The sequence below is a fragment of the Arvicola amphibius genome, chromosome 4 (assembly GCF_903992535.2).
Source record: "Arvicola amphibius chromosome 4, mArvAmp1.2, whole genome shotgun sequence".
Taxonomy (NCBI): Eukaryota; Metazoa; Chordata; class Mammalia; order Rodentia; family Cricetidae; genus Arvicola; species Arvicola amphibius.
Genome location: NC_052050.1, coordinates 4,156,714 through 4,174,745, shown reverse-complemented (window position 1 = coordinate 4,174,745; position 18,032 = coordinate 4,156,714). Strand labels below are relative to the sequence as shown.

The 18,032-nt window shown below is 43.2% G+C and overlaps 1 protein-coding gene across 5 annotated transcripts in view; it reads left to right on the top strand.

The window, feature by feature from the left end:
* Nucleotides 1-18,032, top strand: part of Tnrc6c (trinucleotide repeat containing adaptor 6C) — a 117,591-nt gene that overhangs the window by 75,117 nt on the left and 24,442 nt on the right. For 3 of the 5 annotated variants that reach the window (XR_005285044.1, XM_038326463.1, XM_038326464.1), the window contains exons 7-13: nt 3,108-3,274; nt 5,638-5,718; nt 8,059-8,116; nt 12,344-12,513; nt 14,222-14,371; nt 15,511-15,648; nt 17,728-17,847. Coding sequence is in view for 4 of the 5 variants with exons in the window: in XM_038326463.1 (XP_038182391.1) it covers nt 3,108-3,274; nt 5,638-5,718; nt 8,059-8,116; nt 12,344-12,513; nt 14,222-14,371; nt 15,511-15,648; nt 17,728-17,847 (884 nt within the window). In the remaining variant the exon portion in view is untranslated. The remainder of the gene's footprint in view (nt 1-3,107; nt 3,275-5,637; nt 5,719-8,058; nt 8,117-12,343; nt 12,514-14,221; nt 14,372-15,510; nt 15,649-17,727; nt 17,848-18,032) is intronic. The other 2 variants (XM_038326465.1, XM_038326466.1) reach the window with 1 other exon arrangement.

Below are 18,032 nucleotides of genomic sequence, written 5' to 3'. Positions count from 1 at the left end.
CTGTAAAAACAGTATTTGTTTGCCATGTTTAATACATGACTACAAAAGGATTTTGTTTTGTTGTGTTGTGTTTTGTTCTGTTGAGACAGTCTTTCTCACTATGTAGTCTTTTGACTGGCCTGGAACTCATATGTAGGATGGCTTCAAACTCAACATCTGGTTTTTATTCATTTTTAAAAGAAAGAAAGCATGGCTTTCAATTAAGTTCCTTTGTGCTGGGATGTAGCAGTGCATGCCTTTAATCCTGTCACTTGGAAGACAGAAATAGGAATATCTCTGAAGAGTTCCACGCTAACTATTGCTATACACAGAGGCCCTGTCTCAAAAATAAAATCCACAGAAAATTTCTTTTTATAATATCCATAATGCTCTAAAATCTGGCACTTTTGAATAACAACATGACACTCTGAATAGAAAATTGCACATTTTATGTCATATGTTATATCACAGTCAAATTCTAGGCAGGCTAAAAATTACATATTTATAAAGGAAAGAAAGAGCGTTATCTCTCACAGCTCTAAGGCTGAGGGGCTTCTGAGCACAGCAGTCATCAGCAAAAGCTTCTGGCATATAGCAACGTGGCACATCACCTAATGATCTGTAGAATCACCAGGTTGAGCTGGGCATGCTGCCACATGGCTTTAATCCCATCAAAAGCACAAGAATCTGAGGCCAGTCTGGTCTACATAGCAAGTTCTCAGACAGGCAGTCAGGACTATGGAAAGGGACCCTGTCTCAAAATTATTATTATTGTTATTACTATTACTGCTACCAGGCTGTAGCTCAATGGCAAACTATTTGCCTGTGGTCCTGATACCCAAAAAAAAACAAAAAAACAACCAAAAAAAAAAACCCTACACACACAGAAAAGCTGGGCAGAGGGGGCGCAAGCCTTTAATCCCAGTACCAGGGATCAATCTAGTCTACAGAGCAAGTAGTTCCAGGACAGCCAAGGCTACACAGAGAAACCCTATCTCAAACAAACTAAAAATTGCCCTCATGTGCTGGACCTGTAATTTTGCCTAGCTTGCACAAGACTACCTGAACTCAACCTCCAGAACTACAGATAATAAATGCAATTTCCTTCAGGAAATTTATGTAAATTATATACGAAATATAAGTGACTTTCATGTTTCTAGTCACTAACGTATCCTATTCTAAAATCTGAAACATTTCTGTTAACAAGCATTACAGTAATAGACATTCAAACCTGCAACAACATTCACCTGTCTGTAGCATTTAATACACACCCATATGAATTCATTTCACCAAACAAGATGAATAAATGTCATTGTGTTCTTCTTGGGAGTAGGATTTAAAATTATAGTAACCTGACGTTTCTTGCTTTGCTTTTATCTTGAAAATAAAATTCTATTTGGGTTTTCAAGTCTGTAGTTAAAAAACAACTTGAGGGGCTGGAGAGATGGCTCAGGGCACTGACTGCTCTTCCAGAGGTCCTGAGTTCAATTCCCTGAAACCACATGGTGGCTCACAGCCATTTGTTAATGAGATCTGGTGCCCTCTTCTGGTATGCAGGCATACAAAGAGGCAGAACGTTGTATACATAATAAATAAATCTTTTTAAAAAAAGAATCTTGAGCAGAAATGAGTATGGGCTGCAGTTTGGTGGTAGAAGACTTGCTTAGTATGTTACAATGCCCTGGGCTACATTCCATTACTGAAAAAGACCACAAATAGAAACAGTAAAACAACTATTTCCATGGCTACAAAATTGTTCTATTTTCTCTGCTTGTTGTTAGATATATGTTCTAGATTGATTGATTGGTTAGCCGACTGCCTGCCTGACTGACTGATTGACTGATTTGAGACAGGGTCTCACTAAGTAGGCCTGGCTGGCCTGGAACTTACTCTATAGATTGATCTGGCTCACATTCAACAGAGATCTTCCTGCCTCTGCCTGCCAAGAGCTGGGATTAAAAGTATACCACCAAGTCCAGTTCCGTCCTGGAATCTTAAGGGCACCTTTTTGTATTTTACTGCTTTTCTAAAAGTGGATATTTGTTTTATATGGTCACTGTTCTGGAAATATTTATTCCATTCTAATTAATTTTTGTTAAAAATCTAGGGGAAAAGAAAATTATGGATGTTGAGATGTATGTGTTTTGAAGTAGTCTGTCACTTTGACCTTTTGTCCTCAGTCCCAAATTGTTGGTATTTCTTTTTAAAAAAAAAAATGTTTATTTTTATTTCTGTTGGTGAGTATGTGTCTGTGTGTGCAGGTGATCTCAGAGGCTAGGAAAGAGAGGTAGATCTCCTGGAGCTGCTGTTAATTAAATTGCTATTGTAAGCACCCACGTGGGTGCTAGAAAGCAGACTTAGGTCCTCTGGAAGGCCAGGAAGCTCTCTTGCCTGCTGAGCCTCTTTCCAGCCTTCAGTTTTAGCACCTTAAACAGCCTGCTACTGCCTGAACTTCAGCCTAGTTCTTCTAAGAAGTAAACAGTGTGTGGCAACTCTGACACCTAAATAAATAAATAATAAATGAATAAAAACTTTTTTAAAAAAAAAATGGAGGAGGAAATAACATCTTGAAAAGAAGATTTAGTAGGCTGGTTCCAATCTCTATCTTGAGTGTGGACATCTTCTTGACCGCTGTTAGAAAAGCAGGCAGCTGAGCTTCCCAGACCTGCTTCCTGTAATGTGATCCCTGTGTCTTCCTGACTCCTGCCTATTGCCAGGTGTGAGAGCACTGGCTCAGATGAAATATTGCCCAGGGGTTTTCTCTGGCTGACACTTAAGACCTGAAAGGAGGACAGTAACATTTTTGGGAAGTTCACATTTGAGTGGCATTTGTGAGAGACTGGTACACTGCCACCACCACCACCCCCACCCCCACCCCCGGTTTCCCCAGGACTTATTTTTAGAATTCCTATGTGTCCAGCTGGTGTATAGTTGGTTGAGAAAGTTTGGAGGAGCACAGCTGGATTTTAGAAGGAAACATTACACTTTATCTGTGCCTTTCCAAGAGAAACGTAATAGCTGAAAGGCAGATAACATAGTTCCTGTTTATCCATCCCTGTTGTGTCATGTGACACAGGTTTCTTCTCAGAACAGGTGAGTCTGACAAGTTCATGTCTGCTCTCTTCCAGCTTCCAAATCTATGCAAGAAGGCTGGGGCAGTGGTGGGGACGAAATGAACCTGGGCACCAGCCAGTGGGAGGATGAGGATGGGGACATGTGGAATAATGCTGCCTCTCAAGAAAGCAGCTCATCCTGCAGCTCCTGGGGCAATGCCTCAAAAAAAGGACTTCAGAAGGTAGGCACTGCTGGAGAGGCCTGACGGCCAGTAGGCCTGTACTGTAGACTAGGCAGAGATAGATTCACTCCCAGGTAGTCTTGGGACTCTAATCCTTTCTGTAAATTGGAAAGATTAAAAATATTTTCCTATTAATAAAATTTTGTTCTTTCAGTAAGTTCTTTTTGGGAGGCGAAAGTGGTTTTGTGGATTGCAGCAAAATCATAAAGCATGCACATAACTGATAGCACCCTAATTATAAGCCAAAAGAGAGGGAGAATGTAGGGGGAAAATATCATTTATATCATAAAGAAGGTTCATCTCCCTGATACATAAAAGTATCCAATATTCCAATGAAAATGAGCAGAGTGTAAAAATGATCAGATAATAAAGTACTATCCAGCGTTTAAGAGAGTAGCCATCCCTACTCAGAGAAAATCACTTAAGCCAATAGTGAGAGGTGCTGGACTGGAGAGATGGCTCAGTGGTTAAGAGCACTGCCTGCTCTTCCAAAGTTCAATTTCTGGCAACCACATGGTGGCTCACAACCATCTATAATGAGATCTGGTGCCCTCTTCTGGCCTGCAGACATACACACAGGCAGAATATTGTATACATAATAAATAACAAACAAACAAATAAATATTTTTAAAAGTAACAAAAAAATAGTGAGAGGTGCCATTTTTCATTTTGGACTAAGAAAAACCCAGAGATCAACACCCCTGGGAGCTGGGCTACCCATTGACTGTGGGCTCAGTCCTCAAAACAGAACACAAAAGTAAATGAAATACAAGCTTATCTGTTCTCCAGACTGTGGGACATCAGTTCTCACTGCACCTTGCAGGCAGTACTAAACTAATGTCACCTGCTCATTGACATAGCACTGCCATTTGTCATGGGCATTTGTAGTTCTTTTGTAAGATTGTTGTCATCAAAAAATGAAAATGAATATGTTTTAGTGCAGCAGCCAGTTGGACTCTGTGCATTCTAACATAAGGAACCAAATGCTTGATGAATATATACTTAAGAAAACATCAGCAAGAAACATCATTGAGAGAAAAACCAAGGTACAGAAAAACGTACATAGCATGGCCCACCGACCTGTGGTGAAATGAATGAGCGAATAGTAGTGTATACCTGAAGCTGCTTCTGCACAATGGTCCATGTTTCCTATTTCGGAAATATAAATCTTCAAAGGAGAGACTTCTTGGAGAGATCATGCTCTAAGCAGATGAGATAGTATGGAAAGATACCTTTTCTCTGTACCCCTTTTGTAATTGGGAATTATGAATGTGTTATTTTTAAAAAATAGTTTTTTAGAAGCATTCATGATAAGGGGTGAATGCAGACATGAAGAAGAGCTGTTTTACAGTGGGGCTGAGGAATCCAGTTGCCATGGGACCAGAAATCCCCAAGTAGTAAACTGCTGTGATAGGATCTAACCCTGGCAGCATGCTGTCCAGGTAAACTGCCTGTTAGGTAACAGGATGCCTCCTGGCTGCTGCAGCTCCGCATTCTGCTGTGGAGTTACAACAGCCTCCACGGTGAAAGAGTGACGGTACACACCTGTAACCCAGCACTCAGGCACTGAAGACAACGATCAAGAATTCAAGGTCATTCTCAGCTATAAAGCAAGTTTAAGACCAGCTTGGGCTACATGAGACCTGTCTGAAAAGGAAGAAGGGAAAAAAGAAAAGACCTGTAGAGGGAAAGAAAATAGGGAATGGGGAGAGCAAACATGGTGAAGCAAATTCTTCACAAGAAGGGTAGGGTTTTTAAATTTGGTTTTGTTTGGTATTAGGGAGAATACTTAGGCACTGATCATCTTGTGTACCTAGTTCTAATGGCACCCTTTGTGCCTCCTGCCTCTGAGCTGCTGCCTTTTCTTTGAGGTTGGCTTTTCTCCTTTTTCTTTAACATCTTCCTTCATACTATTTCCTCTCACCTGAGGGCCAGAATATGGCTGAGAATCGGTAGTTAATAAGGTCAACGGGCTGCTTCTTTGTTTGTTATGTGCTCTTTTGTTCCCTGGAATAAGGGTAAAAACCATGTAATCTTGAGTAGGCTTCACATAGCACAGCGGTTAGCAACGTTCCTTGTGACCAATGGAAATAATACATTTTGTGATAAAACATAATTTTATAAAAAGGGGAACAATTACCCTGCTTTTTGTTAGTTCATAAATGCTGTGCGTTAATCAGTCTGTAGATACACCTGTAGTTTCCCACGGTGCTCGCTATGAAATGATGCTGGACTCTGAGGAGCACAGCACAGTTCACTGTCCACTCAGAAGGTTCTGTGGCTGCAGTCACTGAGTTGGGGCTGTCACCCAGTTAATGTAGCAAAGCACATCTTGACCTCTCCCCTTGTCCCTTCTCTTCCAGGGCATGAAGACACCTGGCAAGCAGGATGAGGCCTGGATCATGAGCCGGCTGATCAAACAACTGACAGACATGGGCTTCCCGGTAACTGGCATCTTGATGTCCTTCCCATTCTCCAAGTGGGTGACTTGAAAGCGATCCCTAGCCAGTCTGTTGTGTGTGATGAGGCAGAGATGCTTGCGGGATGAAGTCACTATCTAATTATTTAGTTATTACGTTCCCTTTGGCCTAGGCCTTGAGTAGAGCAAAGAATCACGCAATTTCCATCAAGAATATTTTTTTCTAAATAAAAGATTATGTATGATTTGTAATTTCCATGGACTTAGACAATTTCATATTTTCTTACGATTTATAATTACATGGGAGTTAATTCCTTTATGTAGTAAATAAAAAGGTCTTGTAAGAAACTGAGTACTGAGTTAAAGCATCATGCCTCCCCATAGCATCCTAACAAATCGTTCCCGAGTTTCCAGTATGTAGACAGAACTAAGATGTCCCAGATTTCCCCTGAAGAAGTACCTCATGCCACTCAGTCCCTCAGGTCAAGTGATGGCAGTCCAGATAGCAAGCCATTTTCCGCATTCCACACTTAAGCCCTCCATGTGTCTCCTTCCAAATCCCTGTTCAATGAGTATTCATTGCTCAGTCATTCCTGTGTCTAAAAAAGAATAGGTCCAGAATGGCCTCATGCCTTACACTGGTACTATATAAGCTGAGACAAGACATTCCCTTGTGAGACAGCCTCTCTCTAGCAGGGCCAGAAAATATTGTAGGAGTTGTAGCACGCCCCACCCTTATACCCAGCAACTTTGGTTTTCTTTTTTTAATTCTTCTTTTTAAGATTTTTTTCCAATGTTTAAATTATTGTTTAATTTATGTACATGTGTGTGAACCTATGTGAGTTTATGAGCCTACAAAGGCCAGAAGTAGATATGGGATCCCCTGGAACTGGAGTAACAGTAGATTGCAAGCCATCTTATGTTTGTTGAGAATTGAACTCAGGTCCTGTGCAAGAACAGTAAGGTCTCTTAACCTCTGACCCATCTCTCCAGCCCTTATTTTCATGTATGCCTTTGGAGATCAGGAAGGTGCTGCATCTCCTGGAGCTGGAGCTAGACTGCTACAGGCTACTGTGTGGGGGGTTGCTCTGGAGGAGCAGCAGTGCTCTCCTGTGTATGTATGTGTGTTTGCGTGTGGGTTTGTATGTATGTGTGCAGTGCCTACAGAAGCCAGAAGAGAGTGTCGATCTCTTAGAACTGGAGTTGTTACAAGCATTTTTGAGTCACCCGGTGTGGTGCAGGGAAAGGAACTGTGATCTTTGTAAGAGCAAGCGCTGAACTGTTGAACCATTTCTCCAGCACCTAGCAAGCAACTCTGATTTTCTTCAGAGATCCGTCTGTACTGATGGAAGGACAGTTACCAGTGTGAATCTGATTGTTTTCTTGTTTCTTGAACAAAAGTTTGATTGATAGAGACTGGCACTGATGACATAGAAAAGGTTGATATTATATAGGTCCTGGCACTAAAAGTGACAGCAAGACCTGTATGTGAGGTCACAGCTCTGTAATCCTGCTGAGTTGTCACTGCTCGGTGCTGTACAGAAGCAAGTGTAGGAGTGTTTACAAAGTTTCCTAGGATTCCACATTTTATTTCTAACATGTTAAATAAAAGCTTTCTTTCTTTTTAAGACTAGATCCCACTGTGTAGGCCAGCTTTAAATGCATAGAGTTCTGTCTGCTGGGATTAAAGGCGTGTGCTGGCAATGCCCAACTCATATAAGTTCTTGACTCTCCACTCTAGACTCAGTGCAGTCACTTTTAGCTACAAGTGTTTTCTGTTTACAAGTCCCATCTCGATAACACTCAGGAGATAGAGGCAAAGTCTACACCGTAGAGTTCCAGGCCAGCCAGTGAGACTCTGTCCCTTCTGTCCCTTTTTTGTTTTGTTCTGTTTTGGTAGTGGTGGGTTGTTTTTTTTGTTTTGTTTTGTTTTGTTTGTTTTTGTTTTTTTTTTGTGTGTGTGAGAGAGAGAGAGAGAGAGAGAGAGAGAGAGAGAGAGAGAGAGAGAGAGAGAGAGAGAAACATTTGAGGCTGCTTTCAGAAGAAACCAGAGAGAGAGAGAGAGTCTCACTATGTCTCTCTGGGTAGCCTAAAACTTGTATAGATGAGTCTGGTCTCAAACTCTCAGAGATCTATCTGTCTCTGCCTCCCAGGTGGTAGAATTTAGAGGCATGTGCCACCACACCTGATGAGACCCTGTCTTTAAAAAAAAAATACTGTCTCTGACCTCAACTGCAGAGAAAAACATTTCCAATTCTAAAAGTTAGTACTGGTAGGCGCTTTCTCCGTTAGAGTACTAAGCTGTTCAGAGCTACTCTGGTTGTCTGTCTGTGCACCACTAACGAGAACTCTGCTTCGCCCCCAGAGAGAGCCAGCTGAAGAGGCCTTGAAGAGCAACAGTATGAACCTTGACCAGGCCATGAGTAAGTAACAGGTGCCTCTTGGGAAGTTTTGCTTTGTAGAACCATTTGCTTATAGTCATGGTTAAACTTGAAGGCAAATCCAGGGTCCAGGGAAAGAGCAACCACAGAATGCACCAATCATATGGCGAGTGTTTTGGGACAGGTGAGCTATAGAGACAATATTCCATGTTGGCAGCTATTTGCTTTTGGCTCATGTTTATATTAGCTGACTCTTGTTGCTATAACAAAAAACAGCTTAAAGCGAGGAATTACTTCTATTGGCTAACAGTTTCAGGAAATTCAGTCCTTGATCACTTGGCCCTTTGCACTTGGACAAAACCATCATGGTAACAGGAACATGTGAACAACCTTCTTTACTTCCTGTAGGCAGGAAGGAGTGAGGAGTACAGGAAAGGACCTGAGAAAGACATAGCTCCAAGTACACACACACTAGTAACCTACTTCATCTGGGCATTTTCCAATAATGTTGTCGTATTATGCATCCATAGAGGAAGTAATGCATTCTTCATCTTAGATCATCCCTGAAACCACTCTCACAGGCACACAGAGATTGGCTGTGCTAATGTAAGCATTCTCAGTCTGGAACAGTTGGCATTCAGCTGCCTTGTGAGCTGCTGGCATGCCAGGCCAGACTGAACACACCCATCTATCCTTGGCTTGGAGGAGACACCATGTCACAAGTACCAGTCAGGACAAGTAATCTATTCTTTTTTTTTTAATACTTATTTATTTATTATGTATACAATATTCTGTCTGTGTGTATATCTGCAGGCCAGAAGAGGGCACCAGACCCCTTTACAGATGGTCATAAGCCACCATGTGGTTGCTGGGAATTGAACTCAGGACCTTTGGAAGAGCAGGCAATGCTCTTAACCTCTGAGCCATCTCTCCAGCCGCCAAGTAATCTATTCTTAAGCTACCAAAAGGTTATTGTTCCCTGCACTCGGGAGGCAGAGGCAGGTAGATCTCTGAGTTCGAGGCCAGCCTGGTCTATAAGAGCTAGTTCCAGGACAGGCTCTAGAAACTACAGGGAAACCCTGTCTCGGGGAAAAAAAAAAAAAAAGGTTATTTATCAATTTTCTGTAAAATATTTTCTATTTTAGTTGGATGTGGTAGCATATGTTTTTAATCCCAGCACTCAGGAGGCAGAGGCAGGCAGATCTCCATCAGAGTTACTGGTGAGACCCTGTCTCCAAAGAAAAAGAAAAAAGAAAGTAAAAATGTAACATGAAGGGGCCAGGCCTGGTTGTTTGTTTTTCTGTCCCGCCCAGTACCCCATCACCGGCAAGCCCCAAAGAAATAACACAGAGATCTTTTTAAGTTATAAAGCTGATTGGCCCATTAGCTCTAGCCTCTCACTGGCTAACTCTTCACATCTTGATGAACCCATTTTTTGATCTGTTTTAGCCATGTGGCTCAGACCTTTTTTCAGTGGGGCAGATCACATCCTGCTGCTTTGGGGATCTGGGCAGGAGTGGGAGGAATCAACTTCCTCCTTCCCAGAATTCTCCTGTTCTCATTACATCCTTTCTACTTCCTGTCTGGTTTTCCCACCTTTACCTCCTGCCTGGGCAATCAGCGTTTATTTAACACATGATTGACAGAATACAGACAATTCTCCCGCACCATAAAAGATATATATAGTCTATATTTTTAAAATGTTAATAGCAGTGTTGATACCCGACATTTTACCCCTTACCTACTAGTCCAGAGAGGAGAGACATCATCACATAAGCATGAAACTGCCTGAAGGCAACATGTGCTCAGGTTAGACCCTTGCCACCTCCAAACACTACAACCATGAAGGCAGCATTTGCTCAGGTTAGACACTCGCCACCTCCAAACACTACAACACTAACAGGTCGTCTTCGCCTGACCATGCTCATTCTACGCTTTGTAAAATGTCAACGTCTGTAAATACGCTGGGCTTTTTCTTCATTTCATTGTAAGTGTGGCAGTTTGGAGAGTTTTAGTTCTTCATGAGCTAAAGAAAGGATTTAGCTACTACAGATGGGATGAACCCGACATACTGATTCCAAATTGGCAACCTTCAGCAAATTGGCATCTGAGATTAAACCTGCAGGCATGGATTTCCCAGAGTTGTGGAATCTCATCCCCATAAGCCATCCAGTGTCACAGATAGAGCTAGGAAGACCCACACATTCCTGGGATCCTGAGATTTCTGTAGTTATGAATAGACACCATGTCTTTCCAGTTCTTATAAAGGAAAAAATTTAGTTGAGGTGGCTTCATTTCAGAGGTTTAGTCCATTATCATTAGCATAGTACGACATGGCAGCATACATGCAAACATGGTGCTGGAAGAGCTGAGAGTTTTACATCTTGATATGCAGGCAACAAGAAGGGATCTGTCTCACTGGGCATGGCTTGAGCATATATGGAAACTCAAAGCCCATCTCCACAGTGACACACTTCCTCCAATAAGACCACACCTACTCTAAAATAGCCATACCTCCTAATGGTGCCATTCCCTTTGGGGGCCATTTTCTTTCAAACCACCACAGCTGGTAAGCACCAAGGCCTGGTAGGATTCCCAAAGAAGAGTCCAGCAGCCAGGGACAGCACACTACCTGCTTTTATATAGCCAATAATTTCACTGGTAGCAACCAGGACTGCATAGCCCAAGCCAGAATAATGTAAAGACACCAGTGTGCCACTGTCGTCCTGCGTTATTCAGTCATTCTCAAGACCAGGTCAGGTCTGCACTCAGTACTGAAGTCAGAGCGCAGAGACCTGTGCTGGAGGACAAGGGAAAGAGCAGACAACGTATAATCTATATTTTTATATTCCTGGCAATTACATTTTCGAAAGTCATGGCTAGCATTTCCCTAGCCAATACAAAGCCCTCTTTTGGGGTAAACCAGGGAGGGCCCCACAAGCCTATTAACCATACTACCCTCGTTTTATGCGTGTTTATGTTTCATGTTTTTGTAATGAAATGTGAGTTAATTAGGATATAGTATATCCTGACCCTGGGTAATGTGGCTGTGATGGGTTCTTTGGTTTTTTGTTTGGTTGGTTGTTTTTTTGTTTTTTTGTTTTGTACTCAGACTACAGCTGTACTGCCCATTATCCATGTTTTTTAATTGTGTAGATCCATGAAGTGTCTCTGAACACATCTAATGAATGGTACATGTGTGGAGGTCAGAAGACAGTTTTTGTGGAGTCACTTCTCTCTTTCAACTTTTACTCGGGTTCTGGGGATCAAACTCAGGTCACTACATGTGCATAGTAAGCTCCTTTACTGCTGAGCCATGTTGCCAGTGTCACTACACCTGCCTGTTTGTTCATCTGTCCATAGCCCATCATTTTCTTCTGCTTCCCTCTGATATTGTTGCTAACACTGAACTCAAAATCCACAGTGCTCAGCTCACGTCTGAAAGAAAATGACCTGCCGCATGCACTTTCTCTGCAAGGCACAGCTAGCTTTCTTGAGTTAGGGCCACCACATAGTGCTACTTTAGGGAGTAGTTTTAATCCCAGAATCAACAAACACAGCTGAAGGGCATAACACCAGATGCACCAGAGTTGCTTTTCAGTGTCAAGTCCAACAAGGATGCAGTGCTCTCACTTGTCCATCTGCATTGGACCTTGTCAGCAAAGTCAAGTTTTCTGCCCACCTATAGGGTCCACAAGTGATCATAAACATGATACAATGAGTGAGTACAGAACTCATGAATGAGAGGGGCAGATAGTAGCACATTTATATAAAAATGCCAAATTGTGTTGTGCATAGTGTAGTAAGGCAGGGAGACCAGGCAAATAGAAGCAGTCACGTACCTGCTTAGACATGGATAGTACAGTTAAAATAACCCAGACACAGCTCACCAGGCCAAGAGCTCCCTGACAGCTAGCTGCGAGTGGGAAGCAGTGACCATGTGGGGGTTCACACAAGTCGTATCATTGGGAAGGCCCTTGAGAATCGTAGCTTGGAGGAAGGATGCAAGTACATTGAAGACCTGGGAAGCAGAGAAAGTCCATCCTGAGGAAGAGGGTGATAGATGACTGAGCTCCCTAGGGGCTAGCAGAGGGCAGTGTGGCTAGAGTGGACAGAAGCAGGGCCAGCAGGGCCCAATCATAGGTGTGCAGGGTGGTCGTGGGGCTGGGGAGCAGCTCAGGCTCATGATGCCCCTGCTCCTGGCAACCAAGGGGCCGCCTCCTTCCTGAACCCATCGCCACCACCAATCCTGTGCTCCTTTGTTTTCAGCGTTGCTCTCTATATGTTGTACCCCAGGCGCTCTGCTGGAAAAGAAGGTGGATATGGACAAACGTGCACTGGGAATGACCGACTACAATGGAATGGTCACCAAACCCCTCGGCTGCCGCCCACCAATCTCCAAAGAGTCTTCCATGGACCGCCCCACCTTCCTTGACAAGGTATGGATCTAGGCATCTGTCTTGTTTCTGCCTTCAACAAGAAGTCATCTTGTTTGAGCTGTGTCCTTAAAGCAAGTCAGATGGAAAGTTGTGACATTTAAGTGGATTTTCCTGTTTTCCTAACATGTAAGATTGTTTAACTCAGAGGTACTGTTGCATTACACATGGTATCATAAGGCCTGGAGAGTGATGGAATTGAAAACTGGCTCTTTTAGTTACTACATTAACTTGACAATTATCTATTCTGTTATGTAGCAGGCCAGGGTTCTCATGTTTTTTTGTCTTGCTTGGAATACTCAGTTCTTCCAATTGGAAATGATACGTAGCAGGTTTAACCTTAGAAAAGAAGTGGTAGGGGGCTGGAGAGATGGCTTAGCGGTTAAGAGCGCTGACTCTTCTTCCAGAGGTCCTGAGTTCAATTCCCAGCAACAACATGGTGGCTCACAACCATCTGTAATGAAATCTGGTGCCCTCTTCAGGGGTGCAGGTACACATTCAGGCAGAGTATTGTATTCATAATAAATAAACAAACAAATAAATCTAAAAAAAAGAAGTGGTAGGTTTGGTTGGGTACCTACGTCTAGCTGACCCTTCTTTCCAGTAACCACATTAAGTACCCATGAGAAACTCCTGGAGTGTTTTCAATCCAGTGTTCTTCTTTAGTATTATCATGGGAGGATGTTCCTTCAAAGTGGTATGATCTCAAAAGGAGAAAACCTCACATTAAATTCACCTTAAATATTGAACCCTGAAAATAAAACTGAAGCAAGAAAAAGTATTTTTAAAAAAATGAGGCTTGGTGGCACTAGTAACTCCAGCTACTCAAAAAACTGAGGCAGGAGAATCTCAAGTTCAAAGCCACCTTTTATTCTGAACAAGACCTTGCTTCCTAGTAAAGGGGGACTTTCTGGGAGTGTTAGCTAGGGGTAGAGTCTGTGCCTTACTGGCACTGGAGTCCAGATCCCATCTGAGTTCTCCTCTCTGAAGGACCCTTGACACCCTGATGGGACTTGCTGTTCCCAGAGTCTCCTCATGCTCCGCACAGGCAAATGAGCTCTGGTAGGCATGGTTAGAGCATATTTACACTAAAAATTACTTGTTTATCTGAAATTCCAAATTATTGGTTGGCCTCAAACTCATTATCCTCCTGGCTCAGCCTCAGGGTGCTGAGATTCTAGATGTGTGCTACTATATTAATTTTTATTTGCTGAATCTGGAAGTGTAATTGGGACCTGAGCTCTTTCTTTAAAGTGTGGAGTAGCTTGCAGGTGGGTTGAGCTGTTAGATGAGATGTTAGATTTGCAGAGCTGGGCACTTTAGTGTAATCTCAGAGAAGCTGAAGTCAGTAGGCGCTTCTGTTAATGAGACTTGAGTAAGCCAAGTGCTATGTGGAGGTGGGAGCTGGGCCCCCTAGGGAGCTGTTCTCTTGGAGTCTCTGTTCCTCCTCCTCCAACCAGACCAGGGCGGTGGGTGGCATGGGGAGAATGTGAGAAGCTAAAATGTGTTTGTCAGTGTCTGAGCAACAGCAGTGTCTTAACCCTGTTTCTCTCTCTCTTTCCCTTCTCCCTTTTGCCCATGTTCTCCATTTCCTCATTATCCACACATTTTTTATCCATCCATCCCCTCCTCACTGTTTCCGTGGGAAACTGTTGGTGCTCTGCGTGCTGGTGGGCACCGCACACAGCTCACCCTTTCTTTCTCCAATCAGGATGGCGGCCTCGTGGAAGAGCCCACGACTTCACCGTTTTTGCCTTCCCCAAGCCTGAAGCTCCCCCTTTCCAACAGTGCACTCCCCAGTCAGGCCCTGGGTGGGATTGCCTCAGGGCTGGGCATGCAAAACTTGAACTCTTCTAGACAGGTAAGGCTGTTGGGAAAGAGTGGACAGTGTCTGCATTCATTCTCCTGACTTCTTTAAACTATTAGAGAATAAAGTATTGTTTTCAGGTGATGTTGGATGTTGACATGGGGGGTAGGGAGACAACTGAAATGCCCTCAGGACTGCCCTTCCTGAAATTTAGCTACTCCATAGGAATGATTCAAGATTGATTTTTTTGTTTTCTGGACTAAAGTGTATTTGAGTTCCTGTCTGCACTCAGAACTAACTTGGTACTGGATAAAGTGCTGGTGTGTTACCAAGAGCTCTTCACCATGTGGGCCTCTCTCCAGAAACGGAACGTCTGTGAGCTTAGCAGAACTGTCTTACCCGCTTGTGTTGTATGTGAGAAAGGAACTGGGAGAACTGAGTGCCTCTTAAGAAGCTAAGCAGTCCCTAGAGTATCTGTGGTCCCTGAAGGATTGTCATGGACCTGTCGGCTCTTAGCAGCTCCTTGGTGAACTTAAGTGGCAAGTCTGAACTCTAGAAACCCAGTCTATCAGGGAAAAGCACAGGCATAGCAAACTCTGCTGCCTAGTCCCTCTAAGTCAGCTTTCCAACAGAGACAGCCATCCTGCTCCAACCTGTCAGCCAAGTGGCTCATGCTGCAGTATGAAGAATACACTCCAGTGATATTCATTGTATTGGATAACAGGTTAACTCTCTGACTCTACTAGCTGATCCAGCCTTGGGGTTTATTGAAGTAACTGAACAGCCACATTTCCCATTGAAATAGACTCTTCCTCCACCTGCTTCACCATGAACACTACACATTGTGCCTGACTGAACACAAGGGAGTTCATAGGGAAGGGAGTGTGTCACCCAGACCATGTCTTATTGCTGTTATTTTTGAAACATTCTTAATTATCTCTTTAACTGATAGCCTTGTTTGGAGACACTTTAAGATGCACTTATGTGTGTGTGTCCTGTGATTTAAAATCACAGCTTCCTAGGCTGATTTTTTTATCCTCTATAACCTGTACAAATTACACTCATTCAGAGTGCAGTTAAGGATCAGGTTGAAGGGGTGGGAAACAGAAAACACTTGGCATTCATGGTGTGAAACCTATTACTTCACCCTTTCCCAGCTTACCTACCCCTAAAAGCTATTCTGTCTCCTGCAGATCCCAAGTGGCAATCTGGGTGTGTTTGGCAATAGCGGAGCAGCACAAGCCAGGACCATGCAGCAGCCGCCAGTGCAGCCTCTTAATTCCTCCCAGCCCAGCCTCCGTGCTCAAGTGCCTCAGTTTCTATCCCCTCAGGTCTGACGTAATAAGCTTTGCACGCTGTGCTTGGTTTTTATTTGGTCTGGTTTAAGGAGATTACTGTGATAACCTGATGGTGTTCTTGAGCCATTTGGAATGCAAAGACAAGCAGGCCTGCTGTTGGCATGGAACATCAAGAAGAGGCCGCCAGGACAGCAGTGCTTTAGTGAGATGACAGTTGGGATTATATATTAGAGTGCACTGCATTGGTGTGGTGGTACACACCTTTAATCCAGCACTCAAGAGGCAGATCGGGGTTGGGGTCGTGGGGAGGCAGGGCAGGGGAGTGTCTCTGGAGTTTGAGGCCAGCCTGGTCTACAGATCGAGTTCCAGGACAGCCAGGAAAAAAAAAAAGGAGTGTGTGTGGGAATTAAGTTTACTATTACTAGCTGATCCTTTTTGCCTGGTGAGATTTTTTTTCTGAAGGGGGGTTTATTTGTTGTTTTTATGATATATGTCGTAGTTAGTGTTGTCATTGCTGCGATGAAACACTCTGACCAAAAGCAAGTTGGGGAGAAAAAGGATTATTTGACTTACTCTCCACATCACTGTTGATCATGAAAGAAGTTAGTGCAGAAACCTGGAGGCAGGAGTTGATACAGAGACCATGGAGGGGTGCTGCTTGCTGGCTTACTTGCCATGGCTTGCTCAGCCTACTCATCCAGGACTACCAGCCCAGGGGGGACCATAACCCATGGCCTGGGTTCTCCTTCCCCCATCAATCACTAACTAATGGAAATTGTAGTACAGCTTGCCTACAACCCAATCTTATAGAGTCGTTTTCTCCGTTGAATCTCCTTCCTCTCTGATGACTCTAGCTTGTGTCAGGTTGACATAAAACTAGCCAGAACAGTGTCCCTTTTTTTTTTTTTTTTTTTTAAGATGGAGTATGTACAAGATAGGATCTTTATGTAGACCAGGCTGGCCTTGAACTAACAGAGATCCATCTGCTTGTCTCAACCTCTCAAAAAGGTATGCACCACAACACCCATGGACTTGAGATTCTTTTTAGTTTTATGTACATATGTGTTGTGCCTGCATGTTGTGTCTGGATATCATATGTATGCCAAGTACCCCTGGAGGCCAAAAGAGAATGTCAGATCCCCTAGACCTGAAGTAACAAACAGTTAGGAGCCATCTTGTGGGTGCTGGAAATCAAAGCCAGATCCTCTGCAAGAGCAGCCTAGGAATTTGGGAGATATATATCCGGACCTTCAAACGTAGAAAAACAGTGTTGACCCGTGGAGAAGAACAGGTGTATACAGTGAGTAGAGATGGCTGGAACTTGGTAGAAAAATAAGTTACATGTATTAGTGAGGGTGTAGCAACTTGTGTGAAGATTGATTGGGTGGGCCTATGTAAGATATATGCATCTTCCTCCCCTACTGAGGCAGTAGATAACTGGATTAATATTGTCCCCCCCCTCCCGATCTTAAAGTTTCTTTTTTGGCAGAACCTAACCTCTAATATAGAGGACTGGCCTCAAGCCATGGAAAGTAAATGTAGGGCTGAAGTCTTCAGAGGAAGAAATCTTCTGGAAGCTGACTTGGCATGGTAGCCCTTGCCTACAATCCCAGAATTCAGCAGGTAGAGGCAAAAGTTGATCAGGAAGAATCCAAGGCCATCCATTACATAACCAGTTTGAGGCTAGCCTGAACTACATGAGATCCTGTCTCAAGAAAGAAAAAAAAAATTATAATTATTTATTGAGACAGTGTCTCACTATGTAGCCCTAAATGTCCTGGAACTCATTCACTATGTAGAACAGGCTGGTCTTGAATTCACAGAGATCCACCTGCCTCTACCTCTGCCTCCCAAGTACTAGGATTAAAGGTGTGCGCCACCACACACAGCTGAAAAAAAAAATACATTAGTTCTAGACTTTCTGTCTTCTGTATTTTGAACATGTTAACTACTAATGTTTATATGTCCATAAAATGTTCTGATGGCCTCTCAAGTTCAGCTGTCAAACAAATATAATGTCAGTTAACCAGTTTGTGTCCTAAAACAAAGCTACACAGATAAGTGAATGTTTCCATAGAGATGATGGTTAATGATATATTTTCTATTAAACAGGTTCAAGCACAGCTTTTGCAGTTTGCAGCAAAAAACATTGGTCTCAGCCCTGCACTATTAACCTCGCCAATTAACCCTCAGCATATGACGATGTTGAACCAGCTCTATCAGCTGCAGCTGGTAAGTAGAAAGGTCCCAGTCTAGAAACAAGGCCTCATGTCAGCAAGCAGCAGAAACACCCCGGTAGGTGAAGTTGCTATCACACTCTTTTTCCATATTGCACTCTCTTGTGACTATTCATGAATCAGGAAAGCTTTTGCTCACGGGTATTATTGTTCCTAAGCTTTGTAAATGTCTTAGCCCAT